A 17590-nucleotide genomic window follows, 5' to 3' on the forward strand; every position below is an offset into this window, starting at 1 on the left:
ATAATACCTTAAACTTCCCACAGCAACCAAAACCAAATCCTTATCTTCAAGAATTGTGGCACCATTGACATTTGTGCCATCTGGTGGCTGTTTCTTATAATAGCATTTGAGGTTTTCTATAAAAAATCCGAATATATGTATAGAAAACCCTGTTATTCCATTGTTTTGTAAAAAGCAAAAACATCAATATTCTTCATTCTTATAAATGAAGAAGAGATACTAAAATCTTTATTTTACCTACTATAACTGAGTCTTCAGCATGTCAAAGTGCTTTATGATGCTTTATTATATATTCTACATTAAAAGAAAGGAGTAATGTAGAAAACAATCCAAAGTTTTCTAAGTTAATATAATGTTTTATATTATATTAACTGATACTCAGCTACTCAATCAAAATACTTCTGGGCTTTTCAAATAAATTTTGAAGCAGTAGCAGCAAATCTTCCTGGGTTTGTAACTTAAGATGAGAGAATTTGTTTTTTTCCTTGAGTGAACAGATATCAGCTTAAATAGTGTAATGATGCTTGGTGGAATTTACAGCAAGATTAGAACATAGAAATTTTCTTTGGATTTTTCTAATTAAAAATTGTGATTATGTTTCTGACATTTTGGATAGCAACTCCTCTAAGGATAGATGATGAAATCCCCCCTCCACTTCCTGAACGGACACCTGAATCTTTTATTGTGGTAGAGGAAGCTGGTGAGTACAGCTCAGTAAGTGTAAAATAAAGTGTGGATTAACTAGATTACTTCTCAGGTCCTTTCAATGTTCTGTGTGCTATGGCTGAGTAACATTTGCTTTCTGAAAGAACTGCAACACTTCTAAGAACTGGACCATATTTACTTTGTTTCAGGAGAATTCCTACCGAGTGTTCCCAAATCCCTATCTCCAACTGTAAAGGTAAAAATTGGAACATCATTAGAATGGAGTGGAACATCTGAATCAAAGAAAGTTGATGACTCTGTGAGACTTAGACCAACCAAGGTCAGTAACTTTTTTTCTGACTCTACTCATTGGATTCAACAGGCTACAGACCTACTCCTTGTATTTTAAACACCTATCACTTAATAAATACTAAGGAGATACTACTTATAAAACAATGTGCTAGAAGATGTGGGGGATAAAATGATGTAAAAGACTACAATTATTGTCCTTAAGAAACTTAAAGTCTAGCAGTGGAGATAGAGGATGTGTACACAAGTTTCTATTTTTGTCTATCCTTATTTATCAAGGCAAATATAATCAGTGCCATATGAAAGATGAGATTTAGAAGTGTGGGAGATCCGTCCAGGTTGGAAGTGATCAAGGAAGACAGTCAAAGAGGAAACATTTGAGCTAATAATTCTTGAAGGATAGTTAAGGCAAAAACAAATGTTTCATAAGTAGGTAGTTTGTTCAGAGTAGTCATTTGGTAGGCTGTATCATGTTAGCTGTGATAACATATTATAGAGAGTAATTTTTTGAATGGCAAATGTCCATCTTATAATATAAGATAAACCTTTTGGAATAATGTTCCCTGCTTCTGGAAGAAAAGTCTACACTCTCAACAATGTCATGCATTTGTATATATTCCATGAACCAACTATCTTAAAATTCCAGAGATCAGAAAATAATTAATTAACCATTTAAAAGTGCTTAACACTTGCAATGCTGGTAGGCAAATATTCCCTACCTTTTTAATTACACTTTTAATTTACTAGTAATTATTATTATTGTTAACAATACACACACATATAATGGTCTTTTATCTTAACAACTCCCAGAGCAAAGAACAAACACTCCTTTTCTGTTGTCGTGAAGTAACTTCAATGTCAACAACTTACCTCCAATTAAATTTCTTCTGAATAGGAAGGAAATAGAAAAAAGGATCAATTTAGGACCACTTGCCATGATATATAAAAATCACTCTAAGAGTTAAGGATGCCTTTTCATAATTCAGCACACAGAAATTAGGAAAAACAGGGTCAACATTTCATAACTATCTCTATAGAGATAAGAAATATAATTTCAAAAATGCCATTTATTGCTTTGAGTTTGTGAATCTGTGTACATATTCCTCTTTCACTTTTCCTTCTTTCTTTTTTTAGAGTGTAAAACTCCGGAGTCCTAAATCAGGTAAATTATTTCTCTTGGCTTCAAGATGACATTTAACCCTAAAAATTTGTACTGTAAGAATGGCTCATTAGGTTTAGAGAAAATAACCTCAGGAGAAGGCATGGTTCCCATAATAGCTTCCACTATTTATTGATTTATTTCTGGTTTTCCCAGGCCAGGAGTTTTGTTTTGTCAAGGGCAAGGTTTTTAGACTTCTGCTCCTTGATATAAAATCCTTTAAAAAGACTATTTCAAGGGGCTGGCCTGGTGGTACAGCCGTTAAGTTTGCACGTTCCACTTCAGCCGCTTGGGGTTCACTGGTTCAGATTCCGGGTGCGGACCTACGCACTGCTTGTCAAGCCATGCTGTGGGAGGCGTCCCACATATAAAGTAGAGGAAGGCAGGCACGGATGTTAGCTCAGGGCCAATCCTCCTCAGCAAAAAGAGGAGGATTGGTGGCAGATGTTAGCTCAGGGCTAACCTTCCTCAAAAAACCCAAAAAACCCCAAAAAACCCCAAACCTATTTCAAGGGCTGGCTCTGTGGCCGAGTGATTTAAGTTCACACACTCCACTTTGGCAGCCTAGGGTTCTGCCAGTTTGGAGCCTGGGCACAGACATGGCACTGCTCATCAGGCCATACTGAGGTGGGGTCCCACATAGCACAACCAGAAGGACCTACAACTAGAACATACAACTATGTACCAGGGGGCTTTAGGGAGAAGAAGAAGAAGAAGGAAAAAAAGAAGATTGGCAACAGATGTTAGCACAGGTGCCAATCTTTAAAAAAACTATTTCAGATAGAATCTCTTAAAATTTTGCAGCATTTCTACTTTATAGGCTTTACCACTGTTAACAGTGGAATTCTGAAAAATTATTTCTGGCCACTTAAAACTTGCTGTTGCTTCTCCTGTACTTTCCTGAGCTTTGCTTGTTTTATACATTGAATAACATCAGCAGCTAACATTTACTAGACATTGATAGGTACTTTAGACACATTAAAACAGAGATGGTAGTTTCCCTTAATTTATTAAGTTTTCTGCTTAATTTATTCATATTAACATATTATTCAAATACATACATAGGTAATATAATATAGAGGTCAAAAAGCATGAGCTTTGGGGTCAGATAGGCTTTAATTCAAATCCCCAGTCTACCAAAAGTTGTCAAAATGCATTACCTTGATTAAATTATACACTTTATTAATTTTTCTCATTATAAAATGAAGATAATAGAACTCCTTTCTTAGAGGATTTTTGTGAGGATTAAGTAAGATAATGCATATAAGGTTTTTATCACAGTGGTTGTCAAATAAGAAGCTTTCATGAAATGTTACCTATTATAATTTTTATTAGATAATTGTTAAACGAGCATTTCCTAAGCAAGTTCTGTGTGCTTTACATAGTGTTAGAATAGGCAGGATATATAGGGAAGGGTACTTCTTAATGCTTATATTCAAATTGGGTAGAAAAAATTAATGGTCACTTGCAACCATTAAGCGATAATCTGTGTGGCACTGATTATAATCACCTGGAGTCTACAAAAAGGGAAAGTATCACTTTACCTCCCCAAAGGCCCCTGGTACACAGTTGTACATTTTTAGTTGTGGGTCCTTCTAGTTGTGGCACGTGGGACGCCACCTCAGCATGGCTTGATGAGCAGTGCCATGTCTGCGCCCAGCATCCGAACCAGTGAAACCCTGGGCCGCTGCAGCAGAGCACTTGAACTTAACCACTCGGCCACAGGGCCAGCCCCAAGTTCTCAGAATATTTCTTGACAGCAAAATGGAAGATGATAGGCTACTTCAGGGTAGTTATCAAATATTTAATAAGTGCCTACCATATGCCAGTTATTGTATTAGGTGCTATAAATAAGTATTATACTTTACTTTGCATATTACTTAGCACAAAAGAAATAAACAAGTGAATTTACTTTATAGACAAATCCTAAGGCCTAAAGAACCCAATGACCAAAGACAGCTGCTCTAGTACTTAACCACATTTTCATTTTCAAAAGACATTAATATAGCATATAATTATACTCAGCACTGTATAATGAGAATATTATACACCATTTGTATCTTTAGGACTTACATCATGGGAAAATAGCTCCAATATTTAAAATTCTTTATTATGGAAATTTTCAAACACATATTTTAAACCTACCTTAATACTTAATAGCATTATCGCACCAATAAAATTAACAATAATTCCTTAATATTGTCTAATATCCAGACTTTGTTCAATTTTCTCAAATTGTCTCAAAAATGTCTTTTTACAGTTGGTTTATTTGAATCCAGATTCAAACAAAACATCCACATTACGTTTGGTTTATATGCTTCTTAAATCTTAAAATCTCTAACAGTTCTCCTTGCTTTTTATATTTTCTCATGCCATTTATTTGTAGAAGAGAATGGGTCATTTGTCCTAAAGACTGTTACTATCCTGAATTTGGCTGTTTGTACCCTCATGGTTTTATTTAACATGTTCCTTTACTCCCAGGATTCTCTGTAAAATGATAATTAGAACTAGAAGCTTAGTTAAATTCAGGTTCAATTTCTTTGGAAGAATACTTTTGTAAGTGACCTGCAAGTTTTTAATTAATCATAGGCTCATTGGCTAAAGAGCTAGGAGAACAAAGTTCTTGAGGATCTAGTCTTTGTTCAGATAATTTTTTATTTGGTTCTTGTAGGTTAATATTGAAAAACTGGAAAAGTTACACCAAACCAAAGGGGTCTTGACTTATGACTTTTAATTGATGGATTTTCTTTTGCTTTGTTATATACTCTTCTTACCACAGATCTGCATCAAGATCGTTCTTCTTCCCCTCCACCTCCACTCCCAGAAAGAACCCCTGAGTCCTTCTTCCTTGCTGATGAAGATTGTAAGTGGCAGTACTTTCCTCCAAAGAAAGTTATAAAAATGAGACTGTTAAAAAGTTAACAATAAAGTAGGACCTAAATGGAGAAGGTACAAAGAATGATTAAATAAGATAAAAATAATACATTAAAAAAAACCCATAATGTATTGTAAAAATAATGCATAAAAAAGCCAAGCTAAGAATTACTGAATATATACCTACATATAACCTGAAGGCTTAAGGAGGTATGCAAAACACACTTTTTTGTTTTAGGTATGCAGGCTCAATCTATAGAGACTTATTCTACTAGCTGTCCTAACACCATGGAAAATTCAGCATCTTCAAAACAGACATTGAAGACTCCTGGAAAAAGTTTCACAAGAAGTAAGGTAAAGAAGATTGGAGTTTTAGGAAACATGGCAGAGGCTGTTCCATTACTGAAGGTGTCTCCTCCACCCCACATCACCAGCATTAAGATAGAAAATTAGATTAAAATTAAATCAGATTATTTGTAAGAAGAGACGATTTAGGAACAATTTAAATGTTAATCATTAGGTGAACTGATTAAATAAATCAGAAATCATAGTGTATGCATACAATGGAATACTATGCAGCTAAAAAAAGAATGAGGACTCTCTCAATATATTTATATATAATTTATTAACTTTTGCTCAAAAGGGAGAAAATACAATCTATATTTGTATTATATATTCACAAATAGCTCTAGAAGGATACATAATGGTCATAATGGTTATCTGTAGGGGAGAGTTAGAAACTGGGTAGACGGTGAAAAGCATGGGAGCATTTTTACTAGAATATTTCGAATTATAAATAATGATCTATTTTTTTAATTTAAATTTTTCAAAAAAAAGAATTTATTAGAGGAAGATTGGCACAGATGTCAGCTTAGTGACAAGCTTCCTCAAGCAAAAAGAGGAAGATTGGCAACAGCCATTAGCTCAGGGCCAATCTTTCTCAGCCCCCCCCCCCCAAAAAAAATTATTATCAATTATATAAAAGAGCACATTTCTGTTAGGTGTTAGGAAAATAGAAATGTCATAAAGATTATCTACCTGTCCGTGAAAAGAGTATAGTTAATCTATTTGAATCGATTGCCTATACGAGAAACATGAAAATTATCAAGAATAATAAAATACTATGGAACAGATTAAAAACATAAATGCTGAGGAAATGTGAAGAAACAAAAGAAATCTAAGTAGATTCCTAGTAGAGACAAGTTAGACTCTACTATAAAGGAGGCAGAGGACATGGGTTTGCTGAAAGGAGGGAGAAGGAAGTAGCATGGCTAACAATATAGAGCAGATTTTAGTGAACTGAGTACAGAATATGATTGTCAAAAATTCTTGGCTAGAATGGGAAGGGCTATGTACCACAGCTAATTTCAGAAGCCATTGTGGGTTCTGAAATGTCCTAATAAAGAAGAGAAGTAGGAACTCCACCTTTTCCCCTGATATTGTGATAGCACTATTTCTAAACACATAGTATGATTCTTATGGTGGGAAAAATAGCAAGATAAAATCAAGTGGAGATTTTGCACTGAATTAAAAATGACAAGATTGAAAAAATTTTGTGTATTTTGATGGCTATTTTTCAGGAAATTAATCCTTTTGACTGAACTCTATATTTCTACTTGATTGAAGTATTTTGGATTTGATAAGAAAAAAAACTAACACTTTTCCTTTCTTCATTTTTGTAGAGTTTGAAAATTTTGCGAAACGTGAAAAAGAGTAAGTTTCTTTATACTTATTTTCTAATATATGCTACTTTCACAATTACATAATTTTTCCTTATATAACCACTCTGGAAAAAATTAACCATATTATTCCTAAATAGAACCTAACAAGGGTCCTACGGATCAGAACAATCAACTGCAGGCTTTGTACTGTGTTGGGCTCCACAATGCTAATGTTGGGCAGGGAGTAATGGGAGGGAAAGTTTGTGTTTAACAGACAGGAATAATAGTATGTTTGGCACTTTCTACCCATTCTAACATGCTGTCATACAAGTGTATTTAAAAATTCCCAACAGTCTAACCTCAGACATATTTTCTTGGAAAATAGTCACAGTGAAGCATATTGTGAAACAAATGTGTTGATTTAATGAAATAAGCAAAGTACTGACACATTTCCATTTTCCATTTCCATTTGTATTATTAGCAATAAAAGTCTACTGCTTACTATTTTTGCTATATTTTAATGAAAACAAAGCCCAAAGATTCCTGAAACTGTGGGAAATTATCTAAGAAATCCTTATTTACAACAACAAAGTATATGAAACACAGTGATTAGACTTTTTACAAATTTGATCCATTTGGGTAATCACCAAGGACCAAACAACTACTTGGCATTTAACTGCTGTTATAGGGAGGGATAAAGAACACTGAGAAAACTTGATTTAAGGCATTGTCTAAGTAAGAAGGTTTATAGCTGAATCTTACACTTTTCTCCTGAGTTTTTACTCTATCTCCCTAGAGATGTGCTAGTCTGCTTTCATTGCCATTATACTTAATCTCTGAAGTGAACTGATTTCTCACCTATGATGGCTTAAAGTATGATTGGAAAATATACTCTTTCCTCTAAAATCGGTCAAAAGAGAATTTAAACATTCAAGCGGAAATTATAGTATAAAACAGGGGAAATAAAAAAGAGCCAAAAGCAAAGAAATGAGTGACTTGAATAGCCAACTACAGATTGGTCTGATCAACTTAATTTATGAAACATCCAGTTTTCTTTCTCTAAAAAAAAAATCTTTCTTGGGCCAGCCCTGATGGTCTAGTGGTTAAAGTTTGGTGCTCTCGCCACTGTGGTGGCCCGGGTTTGTTTCCCAGTTGTGGAAACACACCAACCCTTGGTCAGTTGCCATACTGTGGTGGTGGCTCACATAAAGAACTAGAAGGACTTATAACTAGGATATACAACCATGTACTGAGAGGCTTTGGGGAGAAGAAAAAAAAAAAGAGAGGAATATTGGCAACAGATGTTAGCTCAGAGCAAATTCTTCCATGCAAACAAAACAAAAAAATCTTTCTTTCTCTAACTCTACCCTGTCTTCGGGGTATCAAACAAAGACACAGAAACTTCAGGTAGACTTAGGGTGGCACAGATTGCAGATGTGGTAGAACTCTCAGAGACCCTTAGTCTTATTTCTAAGTAAGACCTCCCAGATCATTCTCTAGGTCTAGGCTAATTTCTGTTTCTCACCTGCCTTCATCGTCTTATCTTTTGTCCTTAAGTGAAGAACAATATCTGGCTCCCAAAACTGATCCTGAAGCTTTAGACTTATCTGCTTGTACTTGCATATGTGTCCTCTTCCCGTTCCAGATGGTTCATGACTCCTGAATTCCATACGTTCTCCCATTAGCCTGGATCTCTTACTGGTCTATAGCTAAAGCTGGTCCTACTTTTAATGAAATTAGGATTCTTCATCTGTTGTTTTAAGCTAGCATCTAAGCCTAGTGTCTTTCATTCACTCATTCATTCACTGAATATTCATTGAGTGCCTACTATGTGCCAGGCATTCTGCAAGGCACTGACTAGGTACATGATGGCAAACAGAACAGATATTTGGCTCTGGCTTTGTGTCATTTATGTATTAAATGACATAATATAGTTCTACTGGAGCTGCCATAGGAAAAAACCAAGACATTTCAGTAATAAGAAAAGCAAATTGCAGGATAATTGGTCCTGTTTATGTAATAACTTAGCAACAAAACTAAGTACTTACATTAGGTTCAACCATACAGCATTGCTATTTTGTAAAAAAACCTATGATAATTTAATAGGCAAAACAGCAGTTCCCTCATATATATATACACACACACATATAAACAGAATCTTTGTCTCCTGTTGTAAAAAACCCAATATTCCCTTTTGGGACAACTGTTTTTTTTCTAAGGGATGTATACAACTCTCAGCTCATATGCAGTATAGAGATGATATCTCCTGAACTTTCTCACCTTCACTAACTTCTTATTTATGTTTCTACCCTCAGTGCCTAGCCCAATGCTTGGCACATAGTTAGGTATTCAATAAATATATATTCTAATTGAATCTGATTAAAATTCGCTATGTACTCTAGTGATTCACCCTCCAAGTACCTCCAAGGAAGGTGTAGGCATTTCTAGAATGCTAGTGTGTACAAACATATACAGCAGTCCCCACATTGCATTCTGAAAATGTTGAAAGTAAAAAATAAAGGGTCAATATTTAATAATTTCTCCCCAATTATATGTTGTTTTTAGAAAGTTTATACAAACCTGAAATTATCTTTTTTGCCTGCTAGACAGTGCACTTGCAAAATGTAGAACACGTTTTCACTGGAGTGTTTTCAAAATTGGGCAGAAACTGATACATGAGTATATTAAGGTGCTAGGAAGAGAAATATATTTTAGCCTACCTATAAGCAGCTAAAACAGCAAAACAAAGCAATATAACAATGCTTTTGGGAGGTTCTGGGCCTAACTAGAATCATCTATAATGGAAAAAAGTAGGCTGAAAATTGAAAAAAAATATTCCAGGAGTAGAGGATGGTGTAAGAAAAATCACAGACTTGCCAAGGAAGAACTAATGTGGAGAACACATGATTTATAAGTGTACTCAGAGTGGTCAGAAGGCAAAGTAAGATGAAGTCGAGTCAAAATGTGAATCCCCAAAAAAGTTGACCTACAGTATAATGGATCTTATTCCTGAATCCTTTGGTGATTCTCTTTTAGTGTTGGGCTTTACCATATAATCTGTTGCAAAGAAAAGAAACCTTTTAAAAAATATGCACACAAAAATGAGATTATAGTGCCAATCCATTTGTAAGCATCCATATTTTGTTACATTTGATAGTGATATGTTTCTGTGGTAGTATTATTTTGGAGGAAATGTTTAATCTCAACAATTATGTGGTCTGATTAACAGTAATCTGAATCTGTCTCCATTCCTTCCATTTTTTCTTTTGATTCTAGGTATCTGTAATTCTTCCCCACCAAACAAGCCTGCAGACTCTGTTCAGTCTAATAACTCCAGGTCCTTTTTGAATCTTGGTATGTGTGTTATTTTCTAGTAGAGTTAAAAAAATTGTCCATCTAAATTATTCACTTACACTATAAGAGATTCAACTTTAAATATAATTTAAAGTTGCATGTATAGGTCTTTGTGTTTACATTCTTTTCCACGCAATTTATCTTTTTATTTTTGACCTCAGCTACCTCTTAACATCTTAGCTAGGACTGAATTGCCTAGCATATGCAGAAAATAAAACTAGGTAACCAAATTATTATGTTGGCATGTAGTAAATGAATGTGACTAGCCAAGTGAAGAAATTGAGATACTATAAGACTCCAGTTTATATCTAAGAAAAATTATAAAGAATACACAAGTGTGATAACAGCAGTTGTTGCTATCTAATCTTGTATAACTCACTCAACAGTAGGAGCTGAAACACAATTTTGACAGTTTAAAAGAATTAATTGCCAATCATTTGCCCCTAAGTATAAGCTGTAAGTTTAAGATGATAATTTTATATTATTTTAAGCATTCCATTCTATATGACATAAATTTGTGATACTGTTCAAGGTAGTATCATGTATACTATAAATTTTTCTAAGAAGTGTAGCAATTAACGTAGGATATTTCTACTAAAAATTATTAACCAAAAAGCAGACCTCCTGGAAGGGCTTTGGGGACTCCCAGGTGTCCCTGGGACCATGCCTTGAGAATTACTGCTCTGCAGTATTGTCCTAATCTGTATGGTCAAAATTGGGTTGCTGCCACGTCCAGATTGTAGGTGGCAAGATGAGAGAAAAAGGTGTGGCCTCCTCTGCTGGTCTTAAGGTACTGGTCCAGAAGCGACAACATCACATTCGTTCACACTCCCTTAAAGAGAACTTAAACATGTGCTATATCTAAATTGCAAGAGACAGTGGGAAATGTAATAATGCCGGGCAGACGGGTGCCCACATGCAATTCTATTCCTGATGAAGAAGGAAAGATTTTGGTGGACACGTAGCAATCTGTGTCACACCTGTGTTATGGACCCTATCTCACCTTGGCAAAATATGTAACTAGAATCTCTGGATATGTTTCTTGGGCAGTAAAATTTTATTTGGATTACATTAACTCTGTTTAAAATGTTCTAATTAGAAAAAAATGTTATTCTTATGAAGTCATTTAGTTAAAATAAATTCATATAGGATATTGTACAACCTATGAAAAAAGCACCACATTTTGCCTGGAACAGAAATGTTCCCTGCTTCCTCAGTCAATGATACCACTTTATTAACTCATGGCTCATCTAATTTTTCAGTCTGTGATCTAATATGAAGATAAAATATGAGAGAGCTGCCTCCATGTTGTTTCTTCTCAAATATGCCTAGATTTGAACATTTTACCTACTTAAAAAGCAGCACTTAACTTTTTCATTGGTTCTCTTTTATAAGGGAGTGATGTAAGGATATTTTACTCAAAAAAGTACTTAAATTTGAATGAAAAAATCATGTGGTTTATAAACATTTTTATTTTTCCTGAATTGGCCTACATCCAAAAAAAGGTAGCTCACTACTGTTCCAAACTATTGCAAATTGATCAGTGAAAAAGACGGAATGTAGGTATTCCTCAAATTTCAGACACTTAGTACTTGCATATTATATTCTTACTTTTATTCTCAGTCCACTTGGGTTACAATCAAGCTATCTGGACCCGAGGTATGATTTTATAACTATTGTGTGAAACTATTTAACCTGAAATATTTTTCCTTCTATCTTCATTTTTACTACTAAGAGGAGTAAAATGTACATGAAATAGGCTGTGTGCCCCTCCCCCAATTTTTTAACCACCACCATTAATAAATGTAATTTTAGTATATTTCTTGTTTTTATCTTCTTTTCTTTTCCTCTTTTCTACTCTCCTTTTCTTCCAGTTCTGGCATAGTTTTTTGTGGTTCAGATTTAAGCAACACTGGAGTAGTTATTAGGTGCCAGGAATTGTGCTGGATGATTTAACAAATATCACATCTGATCCTTTCATCAGTTCTGTAAGGTATATAATACCCACAATTTTGTAAGATGATGAAATTAAAGGTTTAGGAATATCTTTGAGTTTTCCATTCTCTGTTCTCCCTTTGTATTTCAAAGCTTTCATTGCTCAAATTGAGCCCCTAAAGTTGTTAAGTGTAAGGGTACCTTGAAAATATACCTTCATCAAAGAAAAGTCATATGTTGCTGCAGTGATAAGAAAGCAATGTTATCAACCTACAAATCTTCTCAAAGTACCCAGAAATAGCCTTTGTTAGTTGTGCAAAATTTCCTCATCTGCCTTCTTTTGTGCAGCAGGGGTGGAGGGGAGTGGGTGGGGGGAGAGAGAAATAAAAATGATTAACTACTTAGTTTTTCAGGATTGTTTATTATTTTATTTTTTCTAAGCTTTTCAAACATAATCTCTTAGTAAATTAAGGGCTTTTTGAGCCAAAGCAGATGTATAACTGGAATTAACACAAAAATTTTGTAAAGCAATAGTTCTTATATTCCTGAAATAGAAATTTCCCAGTTTTGTTTTTTTGACGTGTGGGTGGTGAGTGAAAAGACATAAAGGATATTACTTAAAAAAACAAACAATCTGATTAAAAAATGGGCAAAGGACTTGAATAGACCTTTTTCCAAAAAAGACATATAAACAGTACATGAAAAGATGCTGGACATCAGGGAAATGCAAATCAAAACCACAATGAGATATCACCTCACACCTGTCGTAATAGCCATTATTAAAACGACAACAGACAAGTGTTAGTAAGGCTGTGGAGAAAGGGGAACCCTTGTGCATTGTAGGTGGGAATATAAAATTAGTGTAGCCACTATGGAAAAAAAGTATGGAGATTCCTCAAAAAATTAAAAATAGAACTATCATATGATCCAGCAATCTCACTTCTGGGTATATATGTGAAGGAAATGACATCATTATCTTGGAAGAGATATCTGTACACCATGTTCATTGCAGTATTATTTACAATAGCCAAGACATGGAAACAATTAGGTGTCCATTGATAGATGAATGGATAAAGATAATATCTATATATTTCATATACATATTCATATATATTCGAGTATTATTCAGTCATAAAAAGAAGGCAATCCTGCCTTTTGCGACAACATGGATGGACCTTGACGGTGAGATAAGTCAGAAAGAAACAGACAAATACTGTATGTTCTCACTTAATTTGGGGACTCTAAAGAAGCCAACTCATAGAAATACAGAGTAAAATGGTGGTTGCCAGGGACTTGGCGGTGGGGGAAATGAGATGTTGGTCAAAGGGTACAAACTTCCAGCTATGTTGTTCTGGGGATCTAATGCACAGCAGGGTAGCTCTAACTGCTGTTGTTAGTGCCGTGGAGTTGATTACGACTCCTAGTAACCCTGTGTACAGCAGAGTGGAACCATGCCTGGTCTTTTTGTGCCATCCTCTCTCCTTTCAGCGCTGTATCAGACAACGCGCAGCTGTTATTCACAGGGTTTTCATGGCCAATATTTTTCGGAGGTGGGCAGCCAGATCCTTCTTCCTAGTCTGTGTAGTCTGGAAGCTCCCCTGAAACCTGTCCACCATGGGTGACCCTGCTGGTATTTGAAATACCCATGGCAAAACTTTCAGCAACACAGCAACATGCAGCCTGCACAGTATGACAACTGACAGACAGGTGGGGCAGTTCCCTAACTGGGAAAGGAAGCTGGGAAATGAATCTAGGCCGTGGCAGTGAGAGCAGGGAATCTTAATCACCAGACCACCAGGCCTGGCCATAATTAACAGTACTGTATTATATACCTGAAAGCTGTTAAAGAGTAAATCTTAAATGTAATCACCACAAAAAAAATAGTAATTATGTGAGGGGATGAAGGTGTTAATTAATCTGAACGTGGCAATCATTTCACAATATGTACCTGTATCAAATCATCATGTTGTACACCTGAAACTTACCTATGTTATATGTCAATAATATTCCAATAAAGCTGGGGAAAAAAAAGATATTATATGCTGAATTACCAAAGGTTACTATAACCAGGATTCTTCATCTAATTCTTACCATTATTAAATTTGTAAGTGTTCTACAAATTTAAAATATTATTAGTATTCTATTGTTATCATTTAAGCATTAAGCTAATTACTATGCCTTTACAATCTACTGCTAAATTGATCAAAGATGCTGCCTAACCTTTCAAAAAAATCCATGTACTTGCATATATTACAATACACTCTAAAATCCAAGTATTAATTTCATTAAAAAACCTTTCTTTTTTCATCCAATTTTATTTTTGTTCCCAGGTTTTGCAAATCGTTTTTCAAAACCCAAAGGACCAAGAAACCCACCACCAACGTGGAATATTTAACACAACTTTGGAATATAGGCTGCAAGTGCATCTGTAAATAAAACTAATAGAATATTGCTAGCTAAAATAAGTACTCTATATTCATAACTTCAACAATGAAGATATGGTAACGAGGTTTTAAAAGAAAAGCAATATACAAATAAGTGTCAGAAGTTTTACATTTTCATTGGGTTGGAAACCCCAAATAAAAGTCTGTCACTTGAGCTTACGTAGGGAATGTTGTATGAGAAACTGTTTTAGGATGGATTTATTTTTCATTTTTGGAAGTTATTTTTCTTCTACTTTTCTACATAAACTTTAAAAGCTTTATAAGAATTGGATCTCAAATGTTTACATTGCCAGAATTTACTATAAAAAGTGTTTTAAAAAAATCTTACCTTGTAGTTGCAGCACAAAATTACTGCTTGTGACAATGACTCTTCGCTGGGAGTTATTTTTGCCTAAATGGAGTATACCTTGCACATCTTCCCAAATGTTGTGGGAAACTAGAGTCGTAAGAAGTTATATTTAAGAAAATAAAATATGCAACCAATGACAATCATTATTTTATTTGGATATACCAAGTAACAAGATGTGCAACTACATTTCTGATTAAGTTTTAACCAAAATCATTCAATTACCAAATCTGGAAGAATAGGCGACAAAATAGCTATCTGGCAGCATTTTCGTCATTTCGAAGGTCATTTATAAAAACGTACAACATATATATTCAATCAATCAGAGGCACTACTAGTTTAAGAAAATTTCTATATGAATATAGATCTGCCTTAAGAAAATCTGATCTTTCAAATCTAATTTTATGTAACAAATAAGTTAGTGGGTAATTATTATTACAAAGGATTCCCTTGAGTTCTCCTAATGATTTAACTTCTTTTTAATTAAAAAAAAAGTTTGTAACTTGTAGAAACATGAAATACTTAAAACAGCATTGTACTTCAATATTTTTCATTAGGCCTGATGACAGCGCAAATTGGGTGAAATATTATTACCTGTTTATTGTAGTACAATGTACACAGCAGGTGCTCAATAAACCTTTCTGTTTTTAAGCTAAGTTTACTGTAGTGTTGATTAAGCTGAATACTTCTCCAAGCACTAGTGGAATCAAACCCCAGTAATTTTACTTGAGTACTTCATTGTAACCAAATTACTTCCAAGTATCTTTTTCAAGGACCAAATATGTTAAAAGACTCTTAGGTAAAACCTGAAGTGACGATGAAATTGTAAATGAATTTCAGAGCAGCAACCTTGGTGAACAGGGACGATTTTTGGAGTGTTCTCTGGCAGACACATTTTTCAAATTTACGCAAGCTTATACTTAGGATTTGAAAAAATTTTATTTTAAAACATGGTTTTCCACGTAGAATCTTTTCCCCTAACTGTAGGGACGTATTCAAAGTAAACGACGGACTCTACCTTTGCAGGCGTCAGAGAGGACGCGGCTGGACGGCGAGGGGGCCGGCGCTCACCAGGCTCCCCGGCGGTTGTTGCACCTGCCTCGTTACGCCGGTGCTTGTAACCACAGCAAGGCCCATGAAGCGGATCAAAAAATTTCTGAATTGCAGCCCCATTCGATTTTAAAGCAAAATAACCCTCAGTTTACATATTACTAAATTCCCCTGTCCTCTTCATTTCCTCGCTTGTCCAAGAGTAAAAGGCCGGAGATTCTTTTACCTCACAAAGGTTAGGAGAGGCATATGAAACTTAAAAGTAACTATGGAGACCACCTACTCCGCGTAAAACGACGAAGGGGCAGACGAAGCTGATAATGGGAACGCGCCGACCGACTCCGAAACCCATTAACATTGTTTCGGCCGTTAAGACGGTTGGCGGTAACTCTCCGCCCAGCGGCGGTGGCGTAGCAGCCCGAAGCGTGACTCGGCGCACGCTCTCTTTCCGCTCCTCCACTCACCGAGCGGCGGGGGGCGCCGAGGAACTACGGCTCCCATGAGGCTCTGCGCGGCCCAGTCTGCTCTACCGTAGAGCTCGGTTGGAGAGGCCTGCGGAGAAGCGCTGAGAACTGCCGCTTCCGGCATGTTCAGCTCTGGACGGAGAACGGCCGAGAAGTGGAGGGCGGGGGAGAGACTCCAATGCCCAGCGGGCCGTGCGCGGGCGGCGCTTGCGCGATACGCGGACGGGGGGGCGGTCGGGCCATTTAAATGTGTGTTTGTGGGTGAAATGGCTGCGCAGGTCGGAGCGGTGCGCGTAGTACGGGCGGTGGCGGCGCAGGAGGAGCCGGACAAAGAGGGGAAGGAGAAACCTCACGCTGGGGTCTCGCCTCGGGGAGTGAAGCGGCAGCGCCGAGCGAGCAGCGGGGGGTCTCAGGAGAAGCGGGGGCGGCCGAGCCAGGACCCCCCTCTCGCTCCCCCTCACCGGCGGCGTCGCAGCCGCCAACATCCCGGGCCGCTGCCGCCAACGAATGCAGCCCCAACCGTCTCAGGCCCTGTTGAGCCTCTGCTCCTGCCGCCTCCGCCGCCACCTTCGCTGGCACCCGCCGGGCCCTCTGTCGCTGCCCCGCTCCCGGCCCCAGGCACCTCGGCCCTCTTCACCTTCTCGCCTCTGACGGTGAGCGCGGCCGGGCCCAAGCATAAGGGCCACAAGGAGCGGCACAGGCACCATCACCACCGCAGCTCCGATGGTGACCCCAGCTCCTGCGTTCCGGGCGAGCTCAAGCACAAGGACAAGCAGGAAAACGGCGAGAGGACTGGAGGGGTGCCTGTGATCAAGGCCCCCAAAAGAGGTGAGAGCAGGCGGACTGCCCCGCGCTTGAGCTGGAGGTCTCTCAGTCCCGATATCCCGCCCCTTTAGTACTGAAAGACGCCAACCCCTGCTTACCTCCGGCTGCTCTACTCCCCTAAGCCCACTGGGGTGGACCCTGGATCTCAAACGGTTGACACAGTCTGACCTACTTGAGGCTTCTCGCTTCGAGGCCGAGCTGTCAGTTACTAACTGCTTTACCAGTGCTCCCCCCGCACCGAGCCTTTGCCAACGTTTGTTTTCAAATTCGCCAGGGTTTCCGCGCCGCGCCGTCCTTGGCGTGGGATTAGTAGCTGGGGTATTAAAAAACTGCCTTTTTAAGGTAAAGACTTGTCACCAAAATCCTTTCTTCCTGTTTTCCTTGATGGAAAGCTTTAATATTCACTATCCTCTGCTCCAAAATATTCACGGGTATGGTTTGGGGCTTTGATTTTGAATTCTTAGAGGTTATTTGACTAACTGGTTGCCTTAGCTTCTGCAAGAAAAAATATCAAATGCAGTCTA

The 17590-nt window shown here is 37.2% G+C and overlaps 2 protein-coding genes and 1 long non-coding RNA gene across 15 annotated transcripts in view; 2 read left to right on the top strand and 1 right to left on the bottom strand.

The window, feature by feature from the left end:
* Positions 1–15383, top strand: part of PTPN22 (protein tyrosine phosphatase non-receptor type 22) — a 57811-nt gene extending 42428 nt beyond the window's left edge. For 4 of the 12 annotated variants that reach the window (XM_008533501.2, XM_070607910.1, XM_070607911.1 and 1 more), the window contains 8 exons: positions 617–700; positions 855–985; positions 2089–2116; positions 4893–4976; positions 5226–5341; positions 6670–6700; positions 9925–10002; positions 14268–15383. In XM_008533501.2, the coding sequence (XP_008531723.1) occupies positions 617–700; positions 855–985; positions 2089–2116; positions 4893–4976; positions 5226–5341; positions 6670–6700; positions 9925–10002; positions 14268–14332 (617 nt within the window). In that variant the 3' untranslated portion in view covers positions 14333–15383. Of the gene's footprint in view, positions 1–616; positions 701–854; positions 986–2088; positions 2117–4892; positions 4977–5225; positions 5342–6669; positions 6701–9924; positions 11822–14267 lie in introns of those variants that run through there. The other 8 variants (XR_011536759.1, XR_011536760.1, XR_011536761.1 and 5 more) reach the window with 5 other exon arrangements.
* Positions 4751–16235, bottom strand: LOC139081619 (uncharacterized). The gene is made up of 4 exons (XR_011536765.1): positions 15746–16235; positions 14710–14817; positions 13923–13954; positions 4751–4994 (listed from the first exon to the last, which is right to left on the bottom strand). It is a non-coding gene; the product is annotated as an uncharacterized lncRNA (long non-coding RNA).
* RSBN1 (round spermatid basic protein 1) overlaps positions 15383–17590 on the top strand; it is a 38650-nt gene continuing 36442 nt past the window's right edge. For both annotated transcript variants that reach the window (XM_070607916.1, XM_070607917.1), the window contains exon 1: positions 15383–17069. In XM_070607916.1, the coding sequence (XP_070464017.1) occupies positions 16364–17069 (706 nt within the window). In that variant the 5' untranslated portion in view covers positions 15383–16363. The remainder of the gene's footprint in view (positions 17070–17590) is intronic.

Source organism: Equus przewalskii, unplaced genomic scaffold (assembly GCF_037783145.1).
Source record: "Equus przewalskii isolate Varuska unplaced genomic scaffold, EquPr2 ChrUn-13, whole genome shotgun sequence".
NCBI lineage: Eukaryota > Metazoa > Chordata > Mammalia > Perissodactyla > Equidae > Equus > Equus przewalskii.